We start from the raw sequence: 16,165 nt of genomic DNA, 5'->3' as shown, positions 1-16,165 counted from the left end.
AAGAAGAAGAAGAAGAAGAAGAAGAAGAAGAAGAAGAAGAAGAAGAAGAAGAAGAAGAAGAAGAAGAAGAAGAGGAAGAAGAAAACATGCCTATCTATGTTTGACAGCTGCCAGTCTGACATTGAATTCTGTAGCACTGGTTTAGTGGATGCTTGACACACATTTGCTAAAAGGACTGCTCAACTGAGCTCAACCCACTGTACAAGTGTCAGTAAGTGAATGAAAAACTTAGACATGACAAAAACATGACAAACAAATGATGCCCCTTTTCTAGCATGGGGCTTCTCGCCTCAGCAGTACACCCACAGCCCAGTCTTAGCTGTGGCAGGCTGCTGTGTGCACAGCAGTACATCCCAGTCTCTTAGATGTAGATGCGCCTCTTCCCATTGTCCAGATCAAATGTGTCTCTATGCAATGACAAATACCCCTGTGCAGAGGAGACACCCTAAACTGCCCCCCATCTAAGAAGCATCGCCCTAAAGAATATGCTCTAGGGCTACAAAATATTTTTAGAATGACTCTGGACAAAAGAGGAAGAGTCCATTACATTACGTTCCCTTAGTGGCCTTATCTATCTGTACTCTCCCCTGGTGTGACAGAGTTCATTTACTGATAAAAATAAAGAGATAACAGAGGGAAGCATGGACAGGAACTGTCTCCCTGGCAGGGGTGGAGAGAGCTACAACTCACTGCGGGACGCTGGGCAGCACACTTCTTCATTTTGCAAAAACTAAAAGCAACCGCTAGGTCTAAGAACACGTAGGAGCAAAGGCATCATTGAAAGGTTGGGTATACCTGGGCGGGGCTCTATTTCAGTCTCATCTGAAGTTGTTGAGCTTGAGATAACATCATAGGTTGCTTAAAAATAAAAAGGTGAAACAAGAGATATGTTAATTTTGCTATTTGTGCATGATTTCCTGACATATGTCAATGGCGCCCTGGGGCAGTTTCACATAGGAACTAGATTCTTGAGCTGTTGGCCTCCTCACTACTGAGGTGACAGTCACCACTACTGTCTTAACTGTAGGACTTTACGTACCATGCCATGACCATGGCCCCTAGGGTGCTGTGAAAATTGTGCCATATATATTTTAATGAAGTGATTCCAGCTCTAAATCCAAGAGCTCCAGCAAGCATAAACACAAATCTAACAGTCATATGGCAGCTAGGGCAGAGGCTTCTAAAGGAGAGAGGGCACACTGAAACAGAAAGCACTATTTGTAGAATCTATTGCTTATTCTTTCTACTTAGTAGAAGTTGCTGGCACAGCACCTAAGGAGCAAATGGTGCTTAAAGGTTCACACTGTCTCATGTATTAACTTCTTTACCCTTGTTACCATACCTGAGATACAATTGCTGCCACTTTGTAGATTTTCTAGACAAGGATGTTGAGGTTTATATCAGTAAAGACAATTTCCAGGGATCGCATGGTAGGGGCAATTGTTGACTTAGTACATTTTCACCCTAATATCAGGGCTAGGGACAACAGAACTCCTAAGATCAGGGCACTCTTGGCACCACTCCTCTTGGTTTTATTTACAGGCAACTTTCTATGTTCTTCCATAGAGCCATACATGATCCCTTACACAAGGATGCAGGGAGATGTGAAGATAGATTTTATATTCTGTATAAAAGGAAGAAAATGGGCTAAATTCAAACGTGACTCTTTTGATGTAGGGATAAATTTCTTGCACACATAAAAGAACTTCCAAGTAAGAACAGTTGCTAAAATCTTCTCATGTACAAAGAACTGTCTCTGCAGAAATAAGAGGTAGAGAAAGCAGAAACCAGGGGTAGACTGCTTATTCCGGGCATTCAAATTGTCTTATAGAAAAAATAATAAAATCAACATAGCTCACTGGAGGATTTATTTATTGTGTTAATTATTCTATAACAATTTAATGACGTAGAGCCAGTGCTCGTTGAAGCTGTTGGGTGGTACTACACAGTGGGAGAAAGCCTCAAAGAAGAGAACAGCTCACGTTGTCCCTGAAGAGGAGACAGGAGATGTGTGTCACTTGGGAAGAGAAATCTACAAAGTCCTCAAAAGTAGAATATCCTGTGCTAAAATAGACACATATTGAGAGAACCTTATTATAGTCTAACATTTTAATATAAATTAGCCTCATTGTGAGTTTAAAGGGTCATATAGGAATGAATAATCTTTTTTTCTTAATTCTTTTTTTTCTTTTCCAATTTTTAAAAATTTTTTAATATTAGTTACAGTTTGTTAACCTAGTATCCATGCTATATCCTGCTCCCTCTTTCCCTCTCAATCCTACCCTCCTTCTCTCATCTCCTCCCTGCCCCTTTCCAAGTCCACTGATAGGGGAGGGCCTCCTCCCCTTTCATCTGATCCTGGTTTATCAGGTATCTTCAGGACTGGCTGCAAAGTCCTCCTCTGTAGCCTAGCAGGGCTTCTCCTCCCTCGGGGGAGGAGGAGTCAAAGAGCCAGACATTGAGTTCATGTCAGAAAAGTCCCTGTTCCCCTTACGAGGATACCCACTCGGATACTGAGCTACCATGGGCTACATCCGAGCAGAGGTTCTAGGTTATTTCCATACATGGTCCTTGGTTGGAGAAAGAGTCTCATATAAGACCCCTGTGCCCATATATATTTGGTCCTTGTGGAGGTTCTGTCCTCTCCAGGTCATACTAACTCCCCCCTTCTTTCTTATGATTCCCTGCACGCTGCCGAAGGTTTGGTTATGAGTCTTAATATCTGCTTTGATACACTGCTGGGTAGAGTCTTTCAGAGGCCCTCTGTGGTAGGCTCCTGTCCTGTTACTTGTTTGCTCCTACTTCCAATGTCCATCCCATTTGTCTTTTTAAGTGAGGATTGATCATCGTACCCTGGATCTTCTTTCTTGTTTATCTTCTTTAGGTGTATAGATTTCAGTATGTTTATCCTATCTTATAGGTCTATATAGTGAGTATATACCATGTGTGTCTTTCTGCTTTTGGGATACCTCACTCAGGATGATATTTTCTAGGTCCCACCATTTGCCAGCCAATTTCATAGAATTCTCAGTAGAGGAATACAGAATGGCAGAGAAACACTTAAAGAAATGCTCAGCATCCCTAGCCATCAGAGAGATGCAAATCAAAACGACCCTGAGATTTCACCTTACACCTACCAGAATGGCTAAGATCAAAAACTCAAGTGACAACACATGCTGGAGAGGTTGTGGAGAAAGGGGAACCCTCCTCCATTGCTGGTGGGAATGCAAACTTGTACAATCACTTTGGAAATCAATCTGGTGCTTTCTCTGACAATTAGGAATAGTGCTTCCTCAAGATCCAGCTATACCACTCCTAGGCATATATCCAAAATCTGCTCAAGTACACAACAAGGATATTTGCTCAACCATGTTCGTAGCAGCTTTATTGTAATAGCCAGAACCTGGAAACAACCCAGATGTCCCTCAGTTGAGGAATGGATACAGAAATTGTGGTACTTTTACACAATGGAATACTACTCAGCAATTAAAAACGAGGAAATCATGAATAATCTTTTTAAAGAACAAAAATGCTGACAGTTACTAATCCTTGGCCTAGTTTAAGGTCAAGTCAAGGATCTATCACTATCAGCTCTGTCTATATCTGAATAAATTTGGAAATGTCATCAACTTTTACATATTCCTCTCATCTTGGGAAATCATGAATTAATATCTTGACTTTATATTCACACTTCTGAAAAAGGCCATGGCTACATTTATGTTAATTCCCAAATCTCCTTTCTATGGAGTAATGTTAGTTCCATTTTTTCTGCAGTCTATACTTTTATTTCAATATGTATTTATTAATTAACCCTACTTCTCATATTTACATTTTGAGCTCCCAAGGCAGGCCGACACCTTCCCTAAGTCAAACCTACCGTCAATCATTGGGAATAGAATGCTTCACCATCCTCTAGCAATTACTTTTCATCTCTACATCCGTACATTCCTATTTGTTAGGAAGTTCTCCCTTTCAAGTATTTTCTTGAATATACTTGGGATTCAAATAACACACTTGCCAGCATAGATGGTCCCTATATTTCTATTTCTGTACTTTTTGAGAGTTGAGAGGTAAAGAAAAAGAAGCTTTAAAAAATCTTACTTTTATGCTATTTGGACAGTCTTTTGAGAAGCAACCACCTCAACTTGCTATACTGAATCAAAATCTTTTGACTCTGAAATGACAGATGTCAGAGAAGAGAGCTGCAATGAAATAGAATTCTCTATAAAGAAACCTCTCCTATATTCACTGTGAGCTCTCGGTTTCCTTACAAAAACTTTGGCATCCAGAAGTTCTTTACAAAACTTTGCATTTAAGCCTGAGTAGATTTCACTAAATTGTTCAGCCTGCTTTGAACAACTATTCTAGGTACAAAACTGATGAACAGCCCCCAGAGTTGGAGGTGAGTACTACTGTTATTAAGACAGTGTGTATGCCTCTATGCCTTGACGCGTATCACCATCTTCAGTGGATAAAACACTAATGCTATTTGAAACTAGGCAATAGCTTTAATTCATAGAGCCTACATGAGACCAAAATTGAAAGAGAAACTTAATGGGTAGTGCAATTCAAAGCTGTAGAAAGCAAAATAATGAGCTAAAAAAAAAATCACAAAATAATTGTGATTACACAAAATTTTGCTTTCAGAATTTCCAGAAAAAAAATATAGACTTCTAAGACCATTTGTTAATTATGTTTTATGTGCTATATACTTTTATTTTGAAAAACTAAATATATGCAAATATCAACACAAAAAGGCCATGGTAGAGTCATGTGACAGTTCACACAGCATTTCAAATAAACAACAACTTCTTTTATTTTTGCTTGGATTTCTTGAATATCAGTATCCATATGAAATAGTTCCCTCCCAAACATAATTTATTAGACAAAAGACCTTATTTGTATTAGCTTGAACCTGGAAACAAGCTAGATGTCCCTTAACAGAGGAACGGATAAAGAAAATGTGGTACATTTACACAATGGAATACTACCCAGCTATTAAAAACAAGGACATCTTGAAATTGGCAGGCAAATGGATGGCACTAGAAAAGATCATCCTGAGTGAGGTAACTCAAACCCCAAAAGACAGGTATGGTATGTACTCACTTTTAAGTGAATATTAGCCGTAAAGTAGAGGATAAACGTGCTATAATCAAAAAGACCCAAAGAAGCTAAGTGACAAGAAAGACCCAAGAGAGGATGCGTGAGTCTCACTCAGAAGAGAAAATAAAATAGGCATTGAAGGTGGATGGAGGAGGAAACTAGGTAGAAGAGGGGACAGGGATAAGGAGTGGGGTTTTGGATTGGGAGAACTGGGGAAAGAGAGGGAAGAGAACAGAAATCAGAGGTGGGAGCATCCCTGGGATTTGCCAGAGACCTGGGATAGGGGAGGCTCCAGGAAGTCTGTGTGACTCTCCCTAGCTGAGACTCCTAGCAGCAGCAGGGGATATGGAACCTGAAATGCTCTCTTCCTAAAGCCACGCAGGACTGCCAGTAGAGGGATAAGGATCCCAACCCATTAAGCCTTAAACACAAAATTTGTCCTGCCTACAAGATATTCAGGAACAAAGGTAGAGCAAAGATTGAGGAAATGGCCAACCAAAGACTGGCCCTACTTGAGACTTATCCCATGGGAGATTAGCAATTCCTGAAACTATTAATGTTACTCTGTTATGCTTATGGACAGGAGCCTCAGATAACTCCTCCGAGAGGCTTCATCCAGAAGCTGATGGAAACAGATGTAGAGAACCACAGCCAACAATACACAGAACTCAGGGAGTCCTGCGAAAGAGTTGGGGAAATGATTGAAGGATCCGGAGGGGTCAAAGACAGCACAAGAAGACCTACAGAGTCAACTAACCTGGGCCCATGGGGCTCACAGAGACTGAACCACCAACCAAAGAACATACATGACTGGTCCTAGGCCCCCTGCACATATGTAGCAAATGTGCAGCTTGGTCTTTATGTGGATCCCCCAACAACTGGAGTGGGGGCCCTCTCTGACTCTGATGCCTCCCTCTGGATCTTGCTCCCCTAACTGGGCTGCTTTTTCTGGCCTCAGTCGGAGAGGACATGCCTAGTTCTGCATTGACTTAATGTACCAGCGTGGGTTGGTACCCATGGGGGACCTCGCCCTTCTCTGAGGAGAAGGAAAGGGGAGAAAGGGTGTGCAGGGGTGGGGGGAGAGACTGGGAGGAGAGAAAGGAGGGGCTAGGATCAGAATATAAAGTGAGTAAATATTTTTAAAAGACCTTATTAAAGATCGATTCTGTCATATCTATTTTGTTTTGAAAGGTTTATGTACTCTAGATCCTGCTACATGGCAGATCCACAGTTGAAGTCATCTGCAAAATGCCCACACAAATTACTTTGGAAGATGGGTGAAGGTCTTCAAAAGAGCAATGAATTTTTGGCTTAGATGTGGGGAAGGGAGATAAACATGCCCTATAATCATTTAATAATATAAAAATGTGTGCACCTAAGTATCTACTACCCAGACTTGCCATTTGGTTTGCATGACCACAGAAACAGAATTCTAACAGCCATGTGAAGGAGCGATGAAGGAACAGAGCACACAGCTAGGAAAGTGGCAGAGAATAGTGATTCTCTGTACCATGTGAATACATAAACAATACTTTCTTCAGTTGATGGAAAATCAAAACACCTTTTTTTCTTGAATTTAAAGTTTGTGAAATAAAATGAAAGATTGTGCCCATAAATCTCTAAGAGGCCACAGCAAACCTGTGAACCATCTGCTTTGCTTTAATCTATTTTCATTCCCCTGGCTCATCAACAGCAGTACTTGTTCCTCCTTTTCAGCCTCTCTAGGGTTTAATCTGGATGGCTGAACCAGGTCTGGTCTAATCAACACCTCACAGAACAGGCAATAAGGTCCAAATATAGAGTTTATCTCTTTTTGACAACTGTAAGCAAATCACCCATAATACAAATGTTCCAACGAATACACCCCTCCTTGTGAAAGCTGAATTCTTTAGTTCACAGAGCCTAGCTATGTGACACAAGTTGCTATAATTCTACAAAGTACTGAAAGAATTCAACACCAAAAATCGTGAAAGTTCCAAAGTGGAGTATAATGAAAAAAAAAAAAATCAAGACTGAGCATCCTCCATCCTGACACTCTGTCAAGGCAAGTCCCTACAAGACTACTGAGCTTAAAAGGAAATAATTTTACTAGAGGAATATGTTGTAATAAGTCTCAATGTATTGGGATGTGTGGGTGGGATTCAGTTGTTTGACCACTTTGGGGAAGGACAGATAGAACAGTTTTCTAATGCTAAAATCATTGGATCCAATGCATTGGATCATTCTGGGTTTGTGAACAGTTTCTTCCTTTAATTCTATACCTTCATGGAACTAAATAGTAGTCTTTTATAGAATTTTAAAATAAATTAAGAGGCTTAACACTGATGGCACTATCAAGACAGAAGCAGGAAGTTAATGTCTATCTCCTCCATTTCACATTAGAATGTTAGGGTTAGACATCACACACATGCCTGTCTGTGGGATTCATGCTGCTTTTCCAGCTCTCTTTTCCCATAGACAACATAGAAACTTGATGTGGATATCATCGTATTGATTAAATCTATGCAAGTCCCCAGAGCACAATTACAGACTAACTCACGGAACAGAGAAGAACATGTAATTCTCTGTTGTAAAACCCTGTTCTCTAAATTCCAAAGCTGTTGCATGGCACTGTTTGACTTTTCAATTGGACTGGCTCATGAGAGTGACTGTGAAGGAAATTACTGTCTGGATATTGCTTGTTGACCCATCCTGGAGATTAAGCCCCTCCTGCATGGCCTTCCTAAAAAAGGAACTGTGCTGGAGGACTGGCAGTGCGTGCGTGCGTGTGTGTGTGTGTGTGTGTGTGTGTGTGTGTGTGTATGACGATGGGTCCATAGGCCTTTGACTTTCATAGAATAAAATTGATGCAGAAATAATATAATTCCAGGGGAGAAAGTATCCAAAAGCATGTGCGCCACATGGACATAGATGCACAGTCCATCAGGTGGCAGAAGATACTGAGAGCTTTTCTAGAACTCCTACTGTTTTAACTTTGGGATCATAGCAGGCTGGCCAATGTCCAATAGAGCATAAGACTAACTCTCTTGTATTGCTAGAAAGACAGAATTCACCCCGAGTAATTGTCACAAGCACTTAAGCATTTCTAAGATCTGGCCAGTTTCCTTTAAACACAGAATTTATAAGTAATTTTACATCCTGGTATGCAATTATAGAGCACATTTTTATGATTTCCTTTATATAATTTATGGAAAATTAGATTTGCCAAGGAAATCAAGCTCAATCAACCCTAGTCAGCATACTTTACAAATGGCTATACAACATGCAATTCCACCCAATAAAATCACAACATACAGAACTAGTGAAGGATTAGGATGCACAGACTGCAAATGGGGAAGAGTACATTAAGTGACTATGTATCTCATATTTCTCACTGCTCCAAACCCCAAATATCCTGTTCTTTCATTGCCAAAAGCTATTGAAATAACTCAAGAGTTTCCATAACCACACAACCTAGAATTCTCAATTGTCCTTTATATCTCAAGAACTGGTATAGAAGTCTTTATGAGAACACTCATTCCACAGTTTTGATAAAGAATGTAATAGTGGCAAGGTTTCCAGTAAATTCTAAAGCAAAATAAAATTTTTAAAAAGTACAATAGATCACATTTAATGACCAACCAAGCAGCCCCATCCAGCCAGGAGGTGGCCCATGGCTGTCCCCAGTCTCAAAGGATGTTAATATTAGATGAGGCTGCTCTACCATGAAAGCAGAGCAATGCAGAATCAAAATTATCCTGTATTCACTCAGGACGCGGGCACAAACACAACCAACTTTCCCCTCCCCACATTCTGGCTAATGCGGACAGTTGGTGCTTCTGGACAATCATAGCTTTATGGTCATTTGGCTCATCTTGCCATGTAGTTAACAAGTGCGAAGCTTCTCATTCACTTACTCTCCGAATATTTTCAACCAAGAAAGGCAAAGAGTCACTTCCTGGGACTCCTGCTGATCGTTTCACAGGAGACAGAAAACTATCCTTTTCTAGCATCTTCTAAGCAACCCTTAGTTCATCAGAGTCTGTGTTCTCCATGTTTGTAATAATTAAACAAGGGGAATAATTTATAAATAATAATATTAATAATAAACAGGGGAGATACCTGAGTAATTGGAAATTACTGCTATGTATTAAAACTACATAGGTCACAGCTTACTGCATGTACAAAAATACCCCAAATTAAAAAGTAAGAAGGGTTCAAGTGAATGAAAGCATGAACACATCAACTACTGAGGAACAGAAAAACATCAACTCCTGAATGTGTAAACTCTTGAGATCACAAATGACCTATATTTAAATTTTAATTTGAAGTTGAACATAAATTGGGATGATTCCGTGAAGTATTTAAACTAGTGCTTAGAAAGATGCATTCTTGCACATTAGCAGAAACAAGAGAAATGTATCGCTATTTGCCATGAAATACATCGATGATTAGTAGCAGAACCTACGTAAGTGAAGGCAGAAGATGTTAATTCTCTTTTTAAAAAGGAAGGCAGTTACCAGTCCGAGGCTGTCCAACTCTGGAATCTTCAGGTACGTTAGCTCCGGGTGCCACCCACGGCTCTTCACTTGATGCTATATTAGAGGGAATCAGAGGGTGCGGAGTGTTTTATGACAGACATATGCTACTGGGATAGGTAAGTGTCTAGGAAAAAACTGCACTGCAAAGCTCATGTGGATCCAATCGAGAGGCATAGCCTACCTAGAAGTCACCCATCCAGGCAGCCAACAACCAGAGGCCTATGTAAAAGTGACAGGAGTGACTTAATGAAGCTCCAGGAAATCTAGTCGAATCGTATTTTTATTTTCCTCTTCAGACAGCCAATGACAGGTTTTCCTGAGTTAACCAAGTGCATTTGTGCACGTAGCTTCGCAGAGAAAGAGCTCTGCATGTGTGTCCCACAGAACTCAACAGTTACCACCCACCTTATGAGATGCTAGTGTTCTATAGAACTGGACACTGTATGTTCGCCTTACGTGATGCTGGTAATGAGATCCACACCCACACACAGCAGGCAGGCATCCGATCCCTGAGCTACATCCTTACCCCACCATGCACACTGACAGCATCAAACACAAAGTGCTTCTATTTACCCAAGGTACCCCCAGGTTTCTCCAAAGGGAAGGCTGTTTTTGCCTCGGGAAACTCTGGGAACCTTTTTGGAGCTGGAATAAAACACACAGGATAGTTAGGACAGGCGTGTATAATAGAACAAAAAGGATTTAAAATTTTTCAAAGTTGCCAAAACACCAAGTACAACATAAAAAAAAAAATCACTGTATGTCAAGCAGATGCTCAGCAGTATTTATTTTTTATTTTTTATTTTTTTTACTTCTGTTTCAGTGATAGATAGTTGTTTTTTGAGACATCATGAGCTCAGGCTTTGTCATAGGAAAGGGCTTGTTAGGGTCCTAAATTATGAATGTTGTTTAAATAAGATTTTGGGTGTCAAGAATTCATTGTTCTGTATTATTTGTCAGTCTGTTCTTTGCAGGAGATTTATTTGAATTATTTCTATTAGCCATGGATTTCTATTAGCCATGCATAATATTCCCAAAGTAGCACTCATTGGTGCTGCTGTGTTCAATGACTTTTACCTAGAGTGCTCAAAGGTGATTCAAACTCAGGCATTAGAACGGAGTGTGCTGTTTCTGGAGTCTTCTGCCTGACGACTACAATAAAGAAGAGTACAATTAGCAACGTGATGGTTCAGCTTAACCATCACCAGGCACAGACTGCTTCATAGCAGACTAGCGTGCAATAAGCCTTTCATAGAAAGAGCTGGCGCTCCCGGGAAGAGTCATGTAACTGTTAAATGGAAGGTGTCTTTTAGTTCATTATCACACACGCACAACAACACACAAGCTGCTTCTTTTCTTCAAGGGAAGAGAACAAATAAGAAAAACAAGATACATTCTTCTGGGTAAAATGACAGTTAGAAACGGCAGCTAACATGAACAACCAAGCATCTCATCAAACAGCAGGCCTCTTAGTGATTTTTCCCAAATTTAGTTGGCGCAACACTTTCCCAAAACTGATTTGGGCATAAATCCCAGAGAAAGTCAAGATTTCCAGCATCTCTAGAGGCTGAAATGCTGTTCCTGTCCACTCAACCTACAAGAGAGGTCACAATGGAGGGCATGCAGTTAGTACGTAGTGGCCACATCTGCCTGTCTGGTTGGTCACCAGGATCAAGGCATGGTGCTAAGGCCTCAGTAGAATTTGTCCAAGAAACAGGAAGATCAATTCCCAGAAAAGAGAGCAGGAAGGGACAGAGCGGGATAAAGCAGCTTTTAAACCTGTGAATTCGGGGTGGGGGGGCTTGCCACTGTTGCTGTTCCATTGTTTTAAGCGGGGCGGGGCTGGGGGCTGGGAACAGACAGTTTTTAGCATTACCTAGTGCCGTCTCTGCGGTGTCTGATGCGCTAGACAGTGTGGGCTTGGTGCTTCTTGAAACTGTTTCCGGAGTCACTGAGAAGTAAAACATAAAACAACTTTATGTGCTAGGAGCTAATAAAATGGGAAAGGAACCCAGGCGTGGCACACCTTCTGTTGGCAGCCCATATCTTTTCAAGGTCCTAGGGTGAGGTTACCCACTTGCCTCTGGTAGACCTGGCTGCCTCTCCTCCCTGCTCCAGCCTTCCCGGGTTGGGAGACTTCCTAAGTGTCCCACAGAACCACACCCAACTCTTCTCTATGAAACCACCTCTCACAGCAATCTGAATGTTTTGTGTTCTCTTTTATTGCCACAGCTTACTGTGGTGCCTATGGTAAGCAGCTTACGGTGTTAGGAGTTAACAAATGGGGCGAGGGGGAAGATCCAAGGTTAGAGCAACTATCATATTATACTACCTTTCCTTTAAATCCCATAAATAACCAGCAGAGCCTGGGCCCAGGCTGCAACTGCGATTAGTGTTCAAATGTTCAGCCCTAGCATGGGTTGTCTCGGCTGCTCCATTAAAGGTAAAGAAGAGCTCCAAAAAGGTAAAGTTAGAGGATTTGGAGAAATAATAAGCGTGATTACTGAGATTTGAAAATTCCACAAACCCCTAGCATTTTGGAACAAGGACACATAGTAAACAATACTGAATAATAAGCAGTGGGGATTGCCCAAGTATTTCTGAAGTGGAAAATTCTGAAGAGAGCTTGGCAGAAAGTTGGGAAATCTGTGGACTCGCATCAGACATTGTGCCAAGAGAAGAGAGTGCAACTTGGAAAGCTGGGCTGAACGTTTGACACAGAAATGGACTCATTTACCCGCTGGTCACGCCTGTACTTTTCTCTGTGTTAACCGATCACATCAAAGTTACCAAAAAAAAAAAAAAAAAAAGTCACCTTGGAACTTCATCCAAGTGGATGCTGCTAGTAGCTCAAATGGTTTCTACCTCATCTTATAAAGGCCCATTTCTTCTTAAGGCAAGATCATACTCACTCTGTCAGCAGATATATTCTAGTTCAATCTGCTTCTTCAAGTTGTTTTGTTACCACACCAATTTTATCCTTTCTTATCCAAGCACAAGCCCCCCAAATTTAGTACAAATGGGATACCAGGCATGCCATAGGTTATAGGAATTTTATGAATTAAGAAGTTCACTTTTGATGAGAGTTTTTAAACTAATGGTGAGCTGCAGGGAATGGTTGGCAGTTGTTTGTTGTTTGCCCTGGACAAGGTGGCATCACTCTGGCAAAAACTCGGTACGCCTGAGACTGATGTCTCCCCAGAGAGTTAGCCTTGGTAGACTTACTTGAAGAACAGATGTTGAATGTTTGGTAGTAACAATGATAAACTATGGGGACACTGCTTACCATATGTTTGAAGGTTTTTTGTTTTGTTTTTAGCTCAACTACACAGTCTCTATATTAGGGCTACTAATCTGCAGAACATTTTATAGAACTATCTTAATGTATTTTCATGGCCACCATTATGGATTTATGAGGGATATAAGGTACTCTGTTGTGTTGACCACTTACGAAGGGAACTGGGCAATGAAAAAACAAAGGTGCCTCTTAGTGCTCATACAAAAGGAAAGGCCACGAACCACTGTGTTACCCCTAGAGGAAACTCTCAACTTTGACACATCTTCCGCACATTCCTCTTCCAGCTGCTTGATTTTCATCTGTTCTATTCCCAAGCTTAAAGTCCTAGAATGTCCTATTTTTTATGGTTACAATCAAAATGAATTTCTTTTTCATTCTTTTGCTTAAAAAAAATGTTTGTAGCTCACTCACTGTTTGAAACAATGCTACTTCCCTTTTCCAATAGCTCCCTAAGGATCCCATCACCTGTTACTGGCTGGGCAGTCACTTTCTCAACCTCTGGCGTTTTAGATTCTGCCGGCAGTGCCAGTGTTTCGTTCTTAGCTGAAAGAAAGAAAAACAATTTATTTCTCCATTGTACAGTGTTCAAAATTACAAACAACATTATTGCAAACGTAATAAATCACAAAATTAAAGGTTTATTTTACTATTTTATGCATGTGAGCATTTTGTTTACATGTATGTATGTGTACCTTATGTGTGCCTGGTGCTCACTAAGGTCTGAGAAGGAACTGGAGTTACAGATGGTTGCGAGCCACCATGTGGGTGCTGGGAATCGAACCAGAGTCCTCTGTATGAAGCACCAAGTGCTTTTAACCATAGCACCAGCAGTTTCCTCAACAACAAAAACACAATCGACAAACATCCCTTCCTGCCAGCAGGTCAACTTTGCTGGACGTTTCTCCCAAGGGCTAGTAGGAATAGAAGACAAACTTCAAAATTCTTCCCTATTAACCCTAGCAATTCTTTACGATCGTAATTGTTACAGAAATGACAGAGTACTTGAATAAACCTCATCACTCAATTTAAAGTATCTGTAAGAAACCTATAAATGCTCCTCGATTTTTATTCAAGTACAGCAAATTTTTAAAAATGTCAATAGGAATTTTCCATTATTTACAGATGGTAAAAAATTTAACAGGTTATGACACTAAAATTTTTTTAAACCCACAAATAAGAGACATAGGAAAGTAAGCTAATTGGAAAAGCTTGTGGTGAAACAAAATGACAATCAGTGGATTTTTATTTGAGACACATGTTAACATATATCTTCCTATTCAGTCTCTGGGAGATGGGTACAAAAATGGATTTTTTTCCTCTTCTTTATGCAACTTTGGGAAGCCTTTCTTCTAAAACTTAGGAGTTTCCTTAAATAAGCACTTCTAAAGTAGAATTGCACTCCCCCCCCAAAAAAAAAACATTGTTAAATTTTTTTTTTTCCAAGACAGGGTTTCTCTGTGTAGCCTGGGCTGTTCTGAAACTCACTCTGTAGACCAGGCTGGCCTCACACTAAGAGATCTGCCTGCCTCTGCCTCCCAAGTGCTAAGATTAAAGGCATGCCCCACCATTGCCCAGCAACAGTCTCAATTTTAAATCAAAAACAGCTCCAGCCATTTTCTGAAATTCCCTGGGACACGCTCACCCCAAGCTGAAAACTGATCTAGTCTGTGTTATCAGAATGTCAAGTTCTAGAGTTGACACCTAGAGTTCTCGTGATGTCACCTAGAGCTGGTATCACTCTTGTAGAGGCAATTTCTTTCTTTCCATTTAATGTGAAGCCAAAGCATGATTACTTCTTATGGACACGAAAGCAATTAGAACGTGGACTCGCATCAATTTGGGGTATACGTCTGTCTGTGGAGCAGTATGCTGACTACCACCGCCAAGCTAGTGTCAATGGCCACAAAGCATGGACACACGACAGAAAGAGTTAACAACATTGTTCAGTCTAGCCACAAGGGCCAAAAGGGCAGGGACTCTTTCCGTAATGACCAAACATATACACCGAGTATCTTATAAAAATCTTCTTTAAAATTTTAAAATTTACCAAGGTTTTCTTTCTGGACATCTTTCATAGCCACAGCTTTAAGCCTCACAGGCCTCTCGTGAGTTCTGCTCCTGTTCTTTTCAGTGCACACCACAGGGAGATGAAGGAACTTTCCAAGTGTAAATTACAGGGCTCCACCACCCAGTGTTCTCAACTCCATTAGGGCAATTTTGTTAATCTTTCCCTTTTCCCAAGTCCTATGGTCTTGATTTGGGTAACCTCTGCCTGGTTAGGAAACCTCTCTAACTTCAGAACTTGCCTCTGTCCTTGTCTTTGTCTGTCTGATCTCTCTCTCTCTCTCTCTCTCTGTATGTGTGTTTCTGTCTGTCTGTCCCTTGTAGGCCCCCTATACCCAAACCTTAGACTCTCAGTCAGGACAACAAACTGGATTGCTTCAGGTTCTAAAATTCAATAGCTGACTTTAATTGGCAATCACATCAACCTAAAATTCAATTACAAATGGGAAAACATGGCAATCCATCTTCTGAAAACATATTGGTATTCTTCGTACAATGCTAATTTCTAATAAAGGCATGTGGTATTTTTAAATACGGCACACCAGATATCAGAGTATTTGAGAGATAGGAATATATTTAAGTGAGAGTTTCTGGCATCACTTCACAGCCCATGAGCATTTGTCTATACTACACACACCTGTTATCTTGACAGAGACTAAAACACTATCCAACTAAGCTCTAAGCTCAGTAAATTCTTTATATTTTTCCTTTTATACTATTTTTCAGCACCACCGTTTCTCTTAACTTTTGGCAGGGCATATCTTAGCTTGGCAAAACCTTTGTAAATCTCTTTGAGATAAGTGTGTGCGAAATTAGTTCTCTTGTTTACGTAGTCTCACATGTGTTCTATTACAGCCCTTGATGTCCCATGAGGAGCTCTGCTGCAATGGGGTTATTATTTTTAGAATTTGCTCCCTCAAAAATACAACTTTTCTGAACTGCAGTGATAATTAACTTTGGGAAGTTTATTTTTCCATTGGGAAGATAAAAAGTGTTGATGCCCATGTAATTTTTATGGGAAAAATAAGGTTTGTGCATAGTAAAACAATCCGTCAACAAAATGAAAAGTAGCCTACAGACTGAAATAAAATATCTGGAAGCCAAAATTCACATGTAGACTCAATGTCTAAAATATATAAAGAGCCTCCATAACTTGGTAACACTCTACAGCACAAAAGGA

The 16,165-nt window shown here is 40.5% G+C and overlaps 1 protein-coding gene across 3 annotated transcripts in view; it reads right to left on the bottom strand.

The window, feature by feature from the left end:
* Positions 1-16,165, bottom strand: part of Abi3bp (ABI family member 3 binding protein) — a 211,150-nt gene that overhangs the window by 91,590 nt on the left and 103,395 nt on the right. For 2 of the 3 annotated variants that reach the window (XM_055594575.1, XM_055594585.1), the window contains exons 10-11: positions 13,387-13,464; positions 11,500-11,574 (exon numbers count right to left, since the gene is read on the bottom strand). In XM_055594575.1, coding sequence (XP_055450550.1) covers positions 11,500-11,574; positions 13,387-13,464 — 153 coding nt within the window. Of the gene's footprint in view, positions 1-795; positions 859-9,602; positions 9,678-10,196; positions 10,269-10,700; positions 10,776-11,499; positions 11,575-13,386; positions 13,465-16,165 lie in introns of all 3 variants that reach the window. The other variant, XM_055594593.1, reaches the window with a different exon arrangement.

Source organism: Psammomys obesus, unplaced genomic scaffold (assembly GCF_907164565.1).
Source record: "Psammomys obesus unplaced genomic scaffold, mPsaObe1.curated_primary_1811, whole genome shotgun sequence".
In the NCBI taxonomy this organism is placed as follows: domain Eukaryota; kingdom Metazoa; phylum Chordata; class Mammalia; order Rodentia; family Muridae; genus Psammomys; species Psammomys obesus.
This window is presented reverse-complemented; position numbering and strand designations above follow the sequence as displayed.